This window comes from Psittacula echo, assembly GCF_963264785.1.
Source record: "Psittacula echo genome assembly, chromosome: 3".
Taxonomy (NCBI): Eukaryota; Metazoa; Chordata; class Aves; order Psittaciformes; family Psittacidae; genus Psittacula; species Psittacula echo.
The window spans coordinates 73778824-73795700 of NC_137736.1; the positions used below are offsets into that span (position 1 = coordinate 73778824).

The window sequence follows — 16877 nt, forward strand, 5'->3', positions numbered from 1 at the left end:
TCCACAAAAGTAGTATTTTTCTCCCCAAATCATAAACAATAATTTCTCTAATGGAATAGTCCTGAAACTAGGTATTTTGTACTAAATGTTCATTTTTAGATATTGATAATTTACACTTGTAAGTATTAATTTATCTGTCTTCCCTATTCTAGATTAAAGAATTATCCACAAGATCAGTTGCAAACATTAAACCATATGAAGGTAAGCGCAAACTGTAAGAAAAATCAGATTTTATTTCTGATTTCAGCAGCTTGGCTGAAACAAATGTTACAATTCATTAAAATGTAGAGACATCAACTTTACTAACTAAATATTGAAATCAAATCGGTACTGGCAATTTGTGTTTCACAGGGTACCTACCCCTTTTCATGTCATGATTTGCAAAGTTCATGTTTTGCATCTGTAAGAATCATAGTGGTAGAAAGATGATTGCTTGAAGAGATGTGAAATGCAGCAACTGTATTTTGTATTATGTGAGGAACTTTAGGCTTTGCTTTATGAAGTGTAATTTTAATTGTTTTGTCATGCTTGACTATCCTTAGGCTGCAGAACTCAAAAAAGCCAAAATACTGGAAGAGAAGAAAACTTATAGTTTTTCATTTAGGATACAAATGTTCAAAGAATTTTAAGAACTCTGTCATTTTTGTCTGTGAGGTGCTTTAATGTCTGAAGTCTTACAAGTAACTAAACCTTGTAATAAGTGTTTTAGGATGCAGTCCTGTACCACAAACGTCCATATAGGTGATGCTGCAGTTGCAGTGACTTGAAACAAGTTTGTTGCAGTAGATGATGACATCTGAATTAATTCTGATACTGGTTTGGAAACCATCTTGCTTTCCTGGCAAGGCATTGGTTTGAACTGAATCTAGCAGCAGGGAGTAGGTTGATTTGAGGAGAATGTAGTAACAGTAAGGCTGTATGCATTTTCAGCTAGAGCTTGTGATATCCAGCCACACTAAAGAACAGACAAGTGTAAGACCATGGCACACAAGTGACTTTGCTTGTAGGCCCCAAGCTTATCTGAGGAGTGTAGAATTGAAACGGTGACTCACTCCAAGGCTACACTCTATACATGAGATATATATAGCCGTTGTGCAGTAGATCCTCTTTGGGGAATATAAGCCTTGATTAGGCTAGACTTAACTAAGTAGCTTTGGGCCAAGACTTCTTCCCTGAGACACAAAGACGGCATACAGACATGACCAAAGAGATGATCACATTCCAGTTCACTGATGGTTTAGTTACCAGTTTCTTTTCCTGATTCTAAAAGTATTGAAAACATTAAGCATATATAAAGACATACTTTTATGTTGTGAAGGACCATTTTTTGCTTTCTAAATGATTTGTTTAATTTTTCTCCATTAAAGCAAAAATTTAAATGATTTATAAATGTGATTAAATATTGCTATGTTTTAGAATCTGTATATGTGTATTATTACTTATAATACTTTTTTTTTTTTTTTTATTCTTATGCAATTTTAGTAAACACTACTGTAGAGCATCTTCAAGAATCTAAACCAAGTCTACAGCTGATGCATGGTAAGGCTTTTTGATAGTTCCAGATCCAGTACTTTCAAATCTAACCCTCTATCTTCTCAAATGTGTTGCTTGTTGAATCATAACTGTAAGAGTAGTTACATTGAAAGAACGTATTTGGAATTGCTTTGCTGTATGTCTGTGTCAGCATTGAGAATTCGTATCAAGTAATTGTAAAGATGTACTATTGAAAAGAGTAAATGAAAACTAAAAGAAAATAATTTGAGAACATTTCCTAGCACATGTATAGTGTTGAAGCACTTTAAGGTAAATAAAACTAATTGAGCAAATGAAATGTCATTTTCTTACAGAAGATGTGCTTATCTGGTATATGCATATACTGGATAGGTATATACATGTACTGGGATTTGTGTAAGGAAATATGTGGAGATGTTTAGTTTTAAGTCCTGAAATAGTGTATTTTTCTTGTGAGGTCTAATGGCAAGGAGGAAAAATACAGAAGAAGAAACAGTCAAAATAGACAGCCATCCTGTGGACATAGTTCTTCCAGAGTATATCTGTAGTTAAATATAGATCATTATTTATTTAAACTTCGGGCATTGTGATATTGTTTAGAATTGGGGGAAAGGGATTGCATTGTTTTGTACCTTGTGAAAATAGTTTTCGTTCTTTCTCAGTATGCAAATTAATGGAGAGTATTGTTACCATAACAATATTCTGCAATCCATTAATTCTTTATTTGCATTTAAACTAGAAAAGTAATGAAAAATGAACTTTGAGCAAGTAAAGTGCTTAAATGTTAAAAACCAGTTTAATAATTTGAATCACTGAATTATAATTAAATATTTTTTAATCATTATATCTCTTAGTTTTAAAACCTGTCATAGGGAGACAAAATGGAATTTGCATAAGAAAAATGTACAGAATTTATCTTGTACAACAAATGCAAAAAGTTCTGAAAAGGCATATGGGGAGAAGGGCAGTATACAACAGAAGCTTTCAATATAACTTCATTAAGGAATGAAAAATTATGAAGTGTTGATTTAAAAATATTTGTAATGACAAGAATTATTAAATGTAAGAAAATAGATTGTTATATGATAACATCATTTGAATAATACAGGGATTTCTTTCTAACATATGCAAGGTTGGCAGTTCAGTGCTTGAAGCTTTTTATCTGAAAATGTATAGATGAAATGTTTTGTGGAGAAAAGTAGTAATATATTTAAGAATAGATTATTAGCAAAAGTATTTTAAATAATCTCATTCTTTTTCATTCAAATCAGCTTCATTGCACCAACACAGTAGTGCTGGCTCTTGCTAAGAGATAACAGGGCACGTAGCTTAGCTATTGCCCTGAATTTAAGAAACAAGTTTTATGAAGAGTATTGCTGCTGAGGGCTTACACAGCAAAATTGTAAAGCATTGCTTTCATAGCGCATTTACTTTCATTAGTACTGAGGAGGAAAACAGTTCTCTGAACATTTGCATTTTCTGTACTCTTGACAATTTAAATCAGGTCATCAGATCTTTCCTAATTTCTTGCTGTTCCAAATAGGAAGTTTGTGGCACCTTCTGAAGCATATTAAGATAGACAAGGCTGTTCCTGCCATTGATACACAAAAGATTCACTATCAGTTTATAATGAAACCTTAAGGAAGGTGTTTCCTTTAGATTCCTTTGCTGATGATTATTTTGTTTATCTCTGCAGGTCTCTCTGTCTGTCTCCTTTCTTCCCTTCTGGAGTTTTTTAAACTTACCCTACCTAATTTCTGGATATAGAGGTTAGCAGAGGCTATAGTGTCTTCCACAGAATTTTCAGGGCTCCTCAAGGGATTGAATCACATACTGAATTATGACTCATGGCTGCATCTTGTGCCATTATCAAAATAAAAGCACTCACTCATAACTTCTGTTCACAATTTTATTTAGCACAGAGCATCTCTGGAATCACCAGAGCTGTAGTTTTCCTACAAAGCAATTGCCTGCGTATGGAATATCTTCCTTTTCTTTTTCTTCTTGAAAGGAGATTAATTCTGGAAAAAGGCTCTCCAGTGTAAACTTCAGTACACTTTTTGAAGTTGCTTGAAAGCTTTTGTATCCTCATATTCACTCTGCATATCTTAAATCTGTGTAATGAAAAGATAATGTAAGTTACAAATGAAGTATTGCAGGTGTAAAGTAGTGCAATAACTGTGTTAGCCTGGTGCTTTTGTATTAACATTCCTGATTTCTTGCAGGAGCAAATAGTGTGCCCTGAATGCCATCCTGGCTGACAACTCTTCTCTCTATTTCTGAGCTAGCTGTAGGGTTTTGTGCAGATATAACTGAAGTCTTATCTTTAAAGATTACTTCAAACTCACAAAGGCAACAGATTCATGATGATTTTTTATTTTAAGAAGTCATATTTTAAAATCAGGCTTTGCCTCCTACATTGAAATGTTGATACTTGTTCAATATTTAATCTTTGTTAGGTCAATAATATCAGGTAGGATGTTGAAGACAGTAATTAAAAAACAAACACATTAATTAGATTGTTCATTAAAACCTATCAATCTTTAAACATGGTATGAACTAAGGCTCAGCTATCGTTAGGGACATAGCTGAAGCATCTGATGAAAATTTAGGCAGAGTAGTTTTGCTAGACAGTTAACAGAGAAAAGGGGCACCTTCAGAGTTTGGTTCAGCTGAACTAAGATCTGAATTGCTCTTTGCCTGTGTCTCTTCATTGACTGTAGGAGTCTGAGATGACTAGACTCCTAACTTAGAGGCCTCAGGTAAGTGTCAAAAATTTATAATATTTAAGAATATTGGTTTTAAATTAATTTATGCTGCCTGTGTGCAGTATATGGCTTCCTATTGATTAGTTAGGAGAAAAATATATGAAGTGCATTGATACAAATGCAATGGTCAAAATTACAGATATCACAAATGAAGTCTGGCGGCTCTTTGGATGTGAAATTTGAGTATAAATTAAAAGAGTGTATCATGACTATAACCATGGCTTACATTCCTTACATCTTTTAAGAAGTGCAGCAATTTACAGCAGAGAAGTTCTACATTTTATCCTGGGGTTTCATATTGCAAGTCCAAAGTACTTACTGTAGGTGATACTCCACTATAGGTAATTGTTACACTTTTGTTCAGGGTAGAAGTTCTTTAGCATTTAATATTTTAGAGGAAGTAAACAGCATTTCTCCTTTAAATGCTGGCCAGAAGACTGCTTTTCCAGTAATGTGGTCAGAATATCGGTGGGTTTTTTTAATTAAACGAGTAGATAAGAATAGACAATGTATGATACGCTTGAAATATACACAGCCTGAACTCCTCATTGTTGGTAAATATATTTCCCTATACCACCTGCATGGAAATTGTCTTCAAATATTTTTTAAAACAGATATTAAATGATTTGTCAAAGTATGCCAGGTACATAATTTTTCAGTAGTAGAATTAATTATCCACTGAAGAAATTAAGACTTTTGATATATCCCTTTTATCTCTCCACTTATATTAGCTGGCAGAAGAGATATTCTGAAAGATGTGGGATGACAGACATCATTGTGAAGGTCATTTTAAGGTTGCTGGCCTTAATTATGGCTAATATTAATAAGTCTTGGTTCAGGCCAGTGAGATAAGAGTATGTCCAGCCTGCATAAAGACTGATGTTGGAAGCTGCCATTTAGTTAGGTTCAGGCCTGAGACTGACAGGAACTATTCTTCTGAGGATAAAGGTAGGAGTAGGTTTGGGACTGAGGCTGGCTGATGACATACATGGAGGATATGCCTAGAATTTGTGACTGGGCTAGGTAGAGAATTTAGTAATAATGTTGTTTGGTTAGGGTCAGGTGTGGGACTGCTGAGGAAGATGTACTGAATTAGCTTTGGAGTTAAGGTGGTCCATGCCAACAGAAGTTGTTGGTTTATGGTAGGATCTGCAAAGGGCTAGTATCAGCCAGAGACATCTTGTTACTGCTGAGCCAGGGTTTTACAGGGATCGCTGAGCTTGTATTAGGGTTAGGAATAGGCTTAAATAGGCATTGATTGGAAAAGAGAGTTATGGTCAAGTTAAGGATCAATTAAGCAAAGTAGCAGCAGAACCTGACTGGTTTAATTATGAAGTTGAAATTTATCTCTATTTTATAGTGAAGAAAGGGGTGGAGATGAGAGCCAAGAATCACATTGTGTCAATGAACAAAGTATAATTGAGGTTGGATCTGAACTGCAAGACTGATGTAATCTCCAATTCTGCCGGTACCCTGGTAGTCCAAAGCAGGTGACCTGCTTTGAACAACATGCCTTCTGCCTTGCTTTAGCCTCCTGGGATCCGCTTCCAGTAAGGCAAGGACACAGTATGACTGTTCAGCTGGAGTGGGGAACTAAGAGAGGTAACTAGGAACAAGTAATTTATTTCTAGGTGTGAGTCCAAAAAGAAGGTAAGTAGTCTGTCTGGGTTCAACACTCGGGCTGGGATGAAAGGTAAGAGTAAGATCCTGACCAGCAAGATCTGATATTGAAGGTGCTGATGTAGAGCAGCATCTGCTAGGGTCAGCTGAAGTAGGTTTAGGGCTGATAATTGGCAGGATGGTAACTGGCTCTATTTAAATCAGAAGTTGTAGTGATTTCTTGTTTAAGGCTAGCATTGGATTGTGGCTTGGAGAGATTTTGGTCAAAAAAGGTTGGATGAACTAGAGTTTACAATAATTAGAAGTAGTTAGGATTTCAGTCTGTATCAGCAGCATTGTTTTAGATTTGATTCCAGTGTGATGTTTAATAAATATCTCTTAGAATATGTGCATGGTAAAGAGAAAGAAAAAGCCTGCTTATGTTGGAGGAGTTGATGTTTCCAGATACTGCACTGCTGCATGTTTTAGAATTCAACCTCCTCTGTCGTCATGCAGGGAACAACAGTGTTACACATAACAGTAATACATTTTGGGTTTGCTCTTGCAACTATTCTTTTACTGATCTTCAACTTCCTCTGTTTCTAGTATACTGAAGAAAAGAAGCATGTACCTTTTTTGCCAGATCAGCAGACTCTTTTCAGGTCTGAGTTCTGAGGACTGAGCTTTTCTTGTCAAGTTACCAGAAAAGGGCTTGTGCAGAGATGAGTCAGCACCTTTAAGCAGATTGCATTTGAGTGAAGTACAGGTAAAGCAAGTATAGATTGAATCCAATTATACAGCAACTGGCTTACTATCTAGTATGTCCAGCCAAGAAACTCAGAGGCCTCATTGCCCATGCAGCTAAATTAAATCTTGCCAAATCTCGTTTGTGCTTCAGGCTCTGTCCTCCAAAACTGGCTCACTGTAGGCTGTTGGGAACGATCCCAAACTGTGCACGAACACTGTTTTGAAGAATGTTAGCTGGTGCAGGGCAACAGTGTGCCAGTAACAGTAGTGTGGAGGATCATGTTCAAGTGCCCAGAAACGCTTTGAACACTGTTAAATTTGACAGCCTTAGAGTCTGAAAGACCAGAAGCCTATTAGTCTCTCAGTTTTGCTGTTTTTTCTGTAAAATATATTGACATTTGCATCTTGTTATCATCTTGTGGTGGTGTGAGAAGCATTTTTTTTTTTTTTTTTTTAGAACTTTTTATTTAGTACAAGTTATGTGAGAGCAAATCTTAAGTGTGGTTACCTGCTTGGAAAAGCAGGTGAGAGGCTGAATATAGCTGCAAGTATGGAAAGCATGGAGAGAGCAGCTACCATACCTAAACATTTACACCACCAGTTTTAGTCCTCTTTAGATGGAGAATAATTTGGAGATGTGACTGTAAGCATCGCTTAGTTCCAAGTACTCATTTCACTGTGATTACCCATCACAGTGCATCTATGTTTGTACCTCATTATACTAGAAGTACTGAAAAGCAGCCATCTTTACTGCAATGTCACTTCCTTCCCTTCTCCCCATGGAGTGTAACGACCATTTATAGTACCTGAGATTTCTTGTGAAGGCTGAGGCAAAAAAAAAACCCAACACCTGGCCCAAAATACTGGCCAGTAAATTGTATTCTTCTATACTGCCATTAGTTGAATGCTGTAAGTGTAGTCCGCGCTTCTCTAGTTTTGTCATAAGCCCTAGAAGAAACTCAACTTCAAGTTTTCATTGAAATAAATTTATTTATGGAAGGTGAATATTAAGATTTTTAAAAACTGGATTTTTATTAATCTACATATAAGCATTTTCATTCATCTCTTATATCTGAAGTCTACAGAGTGTATTTTAAAGTGTACTTAAGTTCAGCAGTACTTTGTACCTGACAGCCTATGGAATGGTAATTTGAATGTGTTTAGGTAGCTGTTTTCAGCAGAGGACATTTCATGATTTCTTTAAAGCACATGATAATACTGACTCTCACTATACTGGAGTGATCAAAAAGAGTTTTTAAATTGGTTTTATTGGGAATTATCATAAATATATATATGTAAAATTTACTTACTTTTTGCATTTACAAATTCAGTACTTAATAATTCTATGGAATAATAAGTTAACATTTTTCCCATATATTTTTGAGGTTTTCTGTGCCTGTCCATTTCACTTGCCTTTGTAAACTTTCAGTATCAAATTGCACAGAACAATATTTTACAATAAATTGTAAAATTAAAATTCTTATGGGGAATGAATGATAGTATTAATTTACTTAATTCTAGGTGGTCTTGTCATTGTAGATGCCTAAAAACATCCCACCTGGCCTTTGGGTGCCATCCCAGAAGGGCATGGGGTTTTCTATAGTTGTGTTGAGGTATCAGCCAGCCCTGTGCTGATGGTTTAAAACTCTGATGACAGTAGACACACATGCTTGGGCAACTGGATCACTCCTGAAGTGACCATTGTATTAGGGTCTTCTCTACAAAAGTGTACCACCAAGGCAGTGAGAAGTCGCAATGCATGAGGTTTGTGATTGTTCAGCAAGTTGTCAGCAATCAGGAAAGTTGACATCAGCATCTTTTTTTTTTTTGCCTTTCCCACTCTGGACCTTGACCTTTTTCTATCCTGTTTGTCTGGTGTTCCTGTTCTTCCTCATTATTAGAGCAGGCACCCTTGGTACATATGCTGGAGCCCATAGAGGAGCTTTCAGAAGAGGAAAAAGGTAATGGTTGATTCAGCAAAAAATACAGTGGCATGTGTTTCTTGGTAATAAAAAAGTAAATATTATTTGGTACGTGTGGCGGTTTTCATTGTATTTCAGCATGCTTATGTGATTTGGGTGGGAACATTCCTTGTTTGTGTCAGTCTCCAGTTTGCTATCAATACTTGTAAATATTACAATTTCCTTATCCAAATTGAATGTTTTTATCAAAATCTGGCTAACTTTTTAAGGCAGGCATATTCCATGTGTCTAAAGGCACTAGGGCTAAACAGAGCAAAAATGTTTGATGCTGATGCTGTTGCAATGTGTGCTCACTTCTTTTTCAAACTCTGCATAAGAGGATACAGAGTTCAGATAAAAGAAAGAAGGTGGTGGTGGGGGTTGAAGCTGCCTACTTTCACAAACACACCAAAGATACCTTTGCAAGTAATCTAAGTTACACCTACCTCTAAGCAGCCACAAATCCAGCCAGAGTTGTGCAATTCCAAATGAAATGACGTAGCCTAGTGTTGGCAGCTGTTCCTCTGCTTCATCTTAGGAAAGCTTGGACAAGGCCACATTTACAGTGACAGAACAGAAAGCATTGGTTCATCCTGCATGGTATTCTTCTCCTGAAGAAGGCTAACAGTACTTTGCATGAAACACCAAATAGCTGAATAGCGTAATAATCTGTACTGTGTGCAAAAATCAAAACAGTCTTGAACCTTATAGCCAATGAGTTTAAATTTTGAAGGGATTATGCTGTTTTGAAAGCAGAATTGTTATTTGAATACACCTGTGCGTCACTGAGAGGTTTCCCCAGGGAAAATCCATTGACTCTTGAACAATCTGAAATAAAGACTGCCCACATTTTTGCCATTCTTTCTGCTATTTCCCTTGCTTGCCGTCATCTCTCTTGATGGATTGTCTTTGATTCTTCTGGTGTGCCTAAAGGCATGGCCTGCAGTACAAAAGAGAGAAGGAAAGAATGCAGTTTGAAAAGGTAGACCCAGATTTTTTTGGTTTTGGTGACAGCTATTTTTAAGGGAGAGTGTGAAAATTCTTGACTTGGCACATTATTTCATGGAATTATGAAGGAGCTGAGACAGTGATCCAGACTCCGGGTCCCTTTTCTTCGAAGTTGTTAGATCTAGCATTTAGGGTTTTTTTTTTTAAAAAAAAAAAAACAAACAAGAATGAATGAGAAAATAGATCCGTAACTAGTTGGCTCTGGCAAAGAGGATTTGGCTTGAGTTAATTAGCAAGAAATAATATTTTCATTAATAAGGATAATGCTGGATAGTCTTGTTACACATATTAGTATGTAGTAATTAGGCATTTTAAAATTATTTTAGATTGATCTATTTTATTGTGAGGATTAACATCTGAAAGGGATGGGATTTTCAGAAGGCTCCTTGAAGCATTTCACTTTAAAATGTCTCTTGTCTGTCTTTCTGGGAGGATTTCATACTGCATAATGCACCTTTTCCTGACTTGGGGATAGTCTGATAGATCTGTGTTTCCTCACCAACCAGCAGTTTGCCTCTTCTAGGACTCAGCTTTCAAATCACTTTTAATCCCACCTCTGTCAGGGACTATATTGCCCACACAGTTCCCAAAGCTAGATAAGATTTCAGCTGATTCTGTCCTCTTCAATACAGATCTATTAGTATGGTAGCTGGACTGTCATTCACTTTTTGTTACTTATAGTTCTTTTCCAGGATCTATCGGAAGCCAATCCCTCGCAATAACCTAAACACCATTTGTGTATCTTGAGGCTTTTTTGGGTCCTCTTCATGGTGCTCATCTTTCCCTTAAAAATGAAAAGTAAATGGAACTGCTTTTTAAGCAGCCATTGTTTAAAAATAGAAAAAGTGGCATGTTTGGTTTGACAGAAAACATTTGGAAGTCACAATATGGGATTATTTCTTCATTTACGTCTTTGTGGGCTGGCAAATGACACTGCTGCCTTGTAAGGCATATTGGAAAGAGGCAGACTCCTGCTCAAGATGTGCCTTTCATTTCAGGGGATGAAGTTGGGAGGGTGGTTTACAGCACACTTTCTTGGGATGTTATGTAATGCTTTGCCAGCTTTGCTGACCACTGCCATACAGAAGCAGCTACCATAGTCCTGCAGATTATTGGTTCACTTGGCATAAGTGGCGTTCAGTAAAATTTTGCCTTGCCAGAAACCCTTTATAGGCAGGTTCCAAATGGGTATGTTTTGCTTCTTTACTCCCCTGTATGACCTTATAATACTTTAGCCTAACTTAAATGTCAAGATTCTTCAATGAAAGATCTGTCTAGGTAATTCTTTTTTGTTGCATAAGAGTTTCTGTCATTACTGATGCTTAAAGCAAGGGAAAAAAATAGAAACTTCTTTGTCTGCTTTTAAATATTTATGATGTCATAGGCCTGCATAGAAGAAAACACGACATTGAACTTTGTCCTTGATAGAGTTTTGGAGAGAACCTCAGACTAAGATTTTGTCTTTACCCAGACTTTTGAAAGTGTTACTACTTTCCAAAGATCCAGTTTCAGTAGGTGTTTCTCATTAGAGAACATGACGTTGTTTAAAGCTTTTCTTAAGAAGTTTGTCATATTCCTGTTGTAATTCCTGCTAGACTTCAGCTTTGATTTGAAAGAACACTTTTAGAGAACTTAGTTATCAGAAGATAGTCTTTCTTTATCAGAAGTTACGAAGTACAGTTCTAGTAGTAAAGATCTTTGTTGCTAAATATTCAGGCATATAACTTTACAGTGATTCTGTAGCAAGAAAAGTAAAGGATACTTGTGGTAGTATGAGGTGCTGAGATACAGATTCCAGGTGAGCTGACTTTTGTAAGTTAGCCCAAGATTTTAAAAGGAATACAACTCCATGTAAACAAAAAGTGCACATGTATGTCTATGTATTTATCAAAAATGCATGCTTCAGAGCAGTTCTTAATTGTCCCATGTACTGTAGGTTTTTCAAGTGTCTCTTAAGTGCACTTTTCCATTCTTATTTTAGAAACTGAGAGAGTTGATCGTAAAACAAGTAGAAGTAACCAGTATTTATTAAATGCTTTGAAGACTGATCCCTCTTTAACTAAAAAATTACGAGTATTTTTGGAGCAAGCCTTGGAGGAGAAGCTGGAATCTTTGGGAATTAAAGCAGTAAGATTATTTTGAGTTATTTGAATCTTTGTCCCACTTTTGCTGTTGTCTTTCACTCTTGTACCACAACCCTCAACCTATAAAATCCAAAGCCAAATTTCCACGTGTTACAAATAAGTGTAATTCATCAACCTGAGAGGATGGCCATCAATTACAGCTGTGAAGGATATGGCTACACCTGTAAGTAGTGTTATCAACTTTCATGATTTTTGTCCAAGCTTTGTAATACTTGAAGTTCGAAAGAGTGTGTATGATTGTAGGATATAAATGCCAGAAATAATAGCCCCTCTGTTTACATTTTGTTTCCTTAGGGTGTCCGTGGTATCCCAAATGATCGCTTAAATAAAATTTTGCATGCTATTGAATCTGCTAGAGTATGCAAACAGAAGCAAGAGCCTGACTTTCACCGAATTCGAGAACATCTTGAACGCCAAGTCAGCTTTAGGGCTGAAGAGAAATCATTGTCTTGTAATAGACCTGTTTCCTGTCCTCAGCTTCCTTCAGAAGGTTAAAATGGGTTTTGGCTTTTTCATTCTCTTACATTTTATAACTGCCGTTTAAAGTTTTGCTTAACAACATTTCTATATAGCTGCTTTCATAAATTTTCATATAAATATTCTATATAATTATGGCCAACTAAACAGTTTTCTTTAAAGGGTTCTTGACATTGTGTTTAAATGCAGAAATCTTAGCTCCTGCATTGGCAAGATACATGGTAACTCTGAACTGCTTTGAAGAAAAAAAACCCTTTTTTTCCTTCTTTTTTGTAAAACTGTAATCTGCAGCAGAGGCATCTTTACTTTGAGAAATTAAATATGAAAGAAACCAAACATTAATGATGCAATAGATAACTTCTCTTGCAGATAAACAGAGGCACAATCAACTGGGAATTTCCTCATCTGCCACACCGCGAAAACAAGTAAAACGCTCTGCAACTGCTGTCCACCCACCTGAACAAAGACCAGCCATCACTGAGAATACATCTACACCTAAGTAAGAGATGCTGTTCTCGCAGTACTCATAGCTCACGTATCCATCCTGTGGGTTTGGAGTTTTTTGGCTGATGTAACAATTTCCTGCTAATATTGAAAGAACTGAGCAAAGAATTCATATTACTTCTATATAAACTTTATGCTTACTTAGTTGACTGTCAGTCTTGAAACAACTTGTCTTGTTATTTTTAGATCCACGAAGCTTTTGGGAAATGTTGCTGCCAGGAGGACATCTAGCAACACGTATGTTTTGTTCCCTTGTATTTTTGAAGAAAACATTTTTGATGACTGAATATTCACAAAAGCTATTATTAATTAAGCTAAAACTATAAACACTTTCTGGACCGTGCATTTCATATGGAAAGTACTATTTAAGTGTGTTATTATAATCCCTGAAAGACAGCCTGTTCTGCTTTTATCAGATGTTTTCTTGGTTGTGAACTAGAGAGGGACATTCAGTAAAATCAGGCAGTATCACTTCCTTCAGTTTATTTCTCAGATGCTTTTTCTGACCCTGTTAAAAGCATTTAAACACTGGTGTGACCTTTTTTTTTCTGTATATTGACATTTTCTTGCTATGACCAAAATTAAGCACAGTATTTCAATTTCCACTGACCTCAGATATGTCACTTTTTTATTTCCTGCACTGAAAAACAGATTTCCTAAATTATTTTCATCTAACACAGTCATAACAGATATTCTGTGGTGCAGATTCCTTGACCCTTATCTTTGCTTTCCCTTCTGATCCATTTGCCTTTGTTTGTCTGGCAAGACTTGTTATACATTGGTCTGTTACTTCATAAAAGATAGTTGCATAGATGGAAGTAGTCATGTCTATATAACAGATCATTTTGTGATAAATTTCTGAGTTTACTTAGCAGTGTGGTTTTTGTGGGTTTGTTTTTTTTTTTTGACTGGTTTTATGGATAGTTAAAATTTATTACAGCTCTTATTTTTTTCACTAAAGGAAAATGCACGTTATTGGAAAGGAAGGTTAAATAAATATATATATGTGTGCATATATATATATCTCAATGCAGTTGCTGAAACCCAGTAAGTCCTTGGGTTTTATTTGTTTTGTTTTGGTTTTGTTTTTTTTTTTTTTTGCATAGAACTCCACCGTTCAGTTCAGAAGAAGAAGTAGATGAAGATGACATTAAACAGTCTTACATATCACCAGAATTATTACAAAACCAGTCAAAACCATCAAGCAGCAAAGTCAGTGTTCTTCAGAAGGCTTCTGGCAAAAGCAATATGGATGGGACAGGGGAAAGCAAAATTGTTGGAACTGAAACACCTGCCAAAACTTCAAAAGGTTTTTTTTCCTACTTTTGTATATGCATGTCCTAACAGCTGTGCATGATTTTCCATTTCCTGATAATATTTCTGTGTTAGAAAACTTGATGAAGGCAGACTAGTCTAGAATGTGTATATATTTGTACGCACTTTATGTTTTTGCTCATGTGTTTATATTAATATAGTACTTAAAGATGTAAGTTCAAATTAGATGTGCATCATGCTGTTTTATGTAAATGCAGAAAAAGACACAATCTTTGCCTCAGAGAGCTTTCTTTTACTTATTCGTACTTTGTGGAAGATTTCCAGAATATTTACAGTAAAGCTCCTTCCTGGTGAATGGAAACCGTCAACATATCTTTTATGAACTTTAGGAACAGTTATTCAGAAGCTGACTGAACAAGTTGGAAAGAGTCTTTCTAACTATGGAAATAAGAACAAACCAGCTGGAGGGGTTAATGTTGCACAGGCGTTTATAAAGAAAGAAGAGGTGAAAGAACTGAAGGTATTTCTTTTAGTAGTCATTATTATTTCATTAAACATTTGAACTATATATATATGTGTGTTACTTTTTTTCATGCTGGAAACTATCTTGAAACAGTGAATTACTTCATTCTAAAAGACTGTTTTGGAATTACAGCTAGCTAGTTTCTCCAAGCAGGTCTGCACTGGTATATAGAAAAGGGCTAGCAAGTGAGCTGTGCAAGAGACTTCTTCGTCCACACTGCTTATTACGTTATACCATGACTGTTCTGGATTGTTACAGCTAGCACAAAGTTTGGGCACAATTGCTATCATTTTTATCTCTTGTTCTGAGACCCCACCTGCATTCAGTAGTGGGGCCCCCAATGTGAGGAGGATGTGGACCTGTTGGAGAGAGTCCAGAGGAGGGCCATGAAGATGCTGAGAGGGCTGGAGCACCTGTACTATGGAGACAAGGTGTGAAAGTTGGGCTTGTTCAGCCTGGAGAAGTGAAGGCTTCAGGAAGACCCTCCAGCAGCCTTCCGGTACCTAAAGAGGGCTAAAAGAAATTTGGAGAGGGATTTTTTTTACAAGGGATATGACAAGGAGTAATGGCTTTAAACTGAAAGAAGGTAGATTTAGATTAGATTTTACAAAGTTCTTCACTATGAAGGTGGTGAGGCATTGGCACGGATTGCCCAGAGAAGCTGTGGCTGCCCCATCCCTGGCAGTGTTTAAGGCCAGGTTGAACGGGGCTCTGAGCAACCTGGTCTAGTGGAAGGTGTCACTGCCTGTGGCCGGGGGGGTTGGAACTAGGTGATCTTTAAGGCCGCTTCCAACCCAAACCATTCTATGATTCTTACTCTAGAAACAGAGAGACCCCTTCTTTACTTGCTTTCCTAGTATCTTGTTTTCATGGAGGAAAATATTTATTTGCCTATCTAATAATTTAAAATATTTTTGTTTCTAGAGCTTCATCTGATATGGAAGTTTTAGATGAGGAGGGGAAATTCCATTTTTGAGTATGGCATGTGTTCACAATACTAACAGAACTTACTCTTCACCCTTCAGGCTCCTAGGGTCCCAATCTTACCCTCAGTTTATAGTTTTATAATTGGTAAACTACTTTGATGCACATTGATCTTTGCCTGAACAATTTTTAAAAGGAAAAAAGTTACTCCAAACCAGAAGTCAACAGCAGATAATGCTTTTTATTTGCCTTTTAGTAGTTGTTATTAGATTGAAATAGACAGCCAGACAGTAGTTCTAGCATTCAAGAAAATATTTTCTTCACTAAATAAACAAATAATAATTACTGAGAATCCTGTTATCCATAATAAAACTGATGCTTTAGGGCTTCCTGGCTGCCAGTTAAATCTGAAAATTATCACTCCTCCCAGAAACAGTGACACTTCTATTTCAGTTTCCAGAAAGGGGTGGTTGTCTTAATCAACTTCGGATGTAATTGTAGGGCAATGACATTTAGCCTTCGTACTTTTAGTTTTTAGTTGGTGACACCTAACTTGTCCGTTGACTGCATGGGAGCTACAAATTCCACCAGACTCAAAATTACCAGCTCAGACATGACTATTTACAGTGTAATTTTATATCAAAATGTTACTTTCAGATTCTCTGCAATGTCAGATAATACAAGACTATAAAATGTTCACAGTTAAAGTTAGGGGACGTTAGATTTTGTAGAGATCTATAGACAGTGAGCCACTATGTTAAAGTTTCAGGTGCAAAGAACTGTAGCAAAATAAGCCTTAAAATCTATGTTTTAAAGTTGTCATAGTTTTCACTGATAAACTTTCTTACCACATCCCTCAAGCCCCTGAACCTCAAGGCAGGGACTGGGGGGATAAAGTCCCTCCCATCATTGGAGAAGATCAGGTTTGAGACCACCAGAGGAACCTGAACCTCCATGGGACTGAAGAAGATGGTGCCCAGGGTTTTAAATTGGCTGATGTAGTTGCCAAGCCACTCTCCATATTTGAAAAGTCATGGCATTCAGGTGAAGTCCCTGACTGGAAAAAAGGGAAACAGCAAACCCATTTTTAAAAGGAGTAAAAAGGATCGCTGTGGGAACCACCAACCGCTCAGCCTCACCTCTGTGCCTGGTAAGATGATGGAACAGATCCTCCTGGAAGATATGTTGAAACACACAGAAGACTGGAAGGTGATTGGAGATGGCTGACATGCCTTCACCAAGGACAAATTGTGCCTGGCTGATCTGGTGGCCTTCTACAATGGAGTGACTGCATCAGTGGACAAGGGAAGAGCTATGGATGTTATCTTCTGAACTCTGTAAGGCAGTCCCCCACAACATTGTTACCTCTAAATTGGAGATGTTGGGTTTGATGGAGGGACTGTTAGATGGCTAAGGAATGGGCTGCGTGGCCATG

The 16877-nt window shown here is 36.7% G+C and overlaps 1 protein-coding gene across 1 annotated transcript in view; it reads left to right on the forward strand.

The window, feature by feature from the left end:
* Positions 1-16877, forward strand: part of DZIP1 (DAZ interacting zinc finger protein 1) — a gene marked incomplete at both ends in the record, with an annotated part of 37900 nt that overhangs the window by 17664 nt on the left and 3359 nt on the right. Inside the window, 9 exons of the mRNA XM_080613543.1 lie at positions 153-201; positions 1483-1539; positions 8528-8587; positions 11577-11722; positions 12034-12229; positions 12586-12715; positions 12907-12957; positions 13827-14029; positions 14385-14515. Of these exons, the coding sequence (XP_080469669.1) occupies positions 153-201; positions 1483-1539; positions 8528-8587; positions 11577-11722; positions 12034-12229; positions 12586-12715; positions 12907-12957; positions 13827-14029; positions 14385-14515 (1023 nt within the window). The remainder of the gene's footprint in view (positions 1-152; positions 202-1482; positions 1540-8527; positions 8588-11576; positions 11723-12033; positions 12230-12585; positions 12716-12906; positions 12958-13826; positions 14030-14384; positions 14516-16877) is intronic.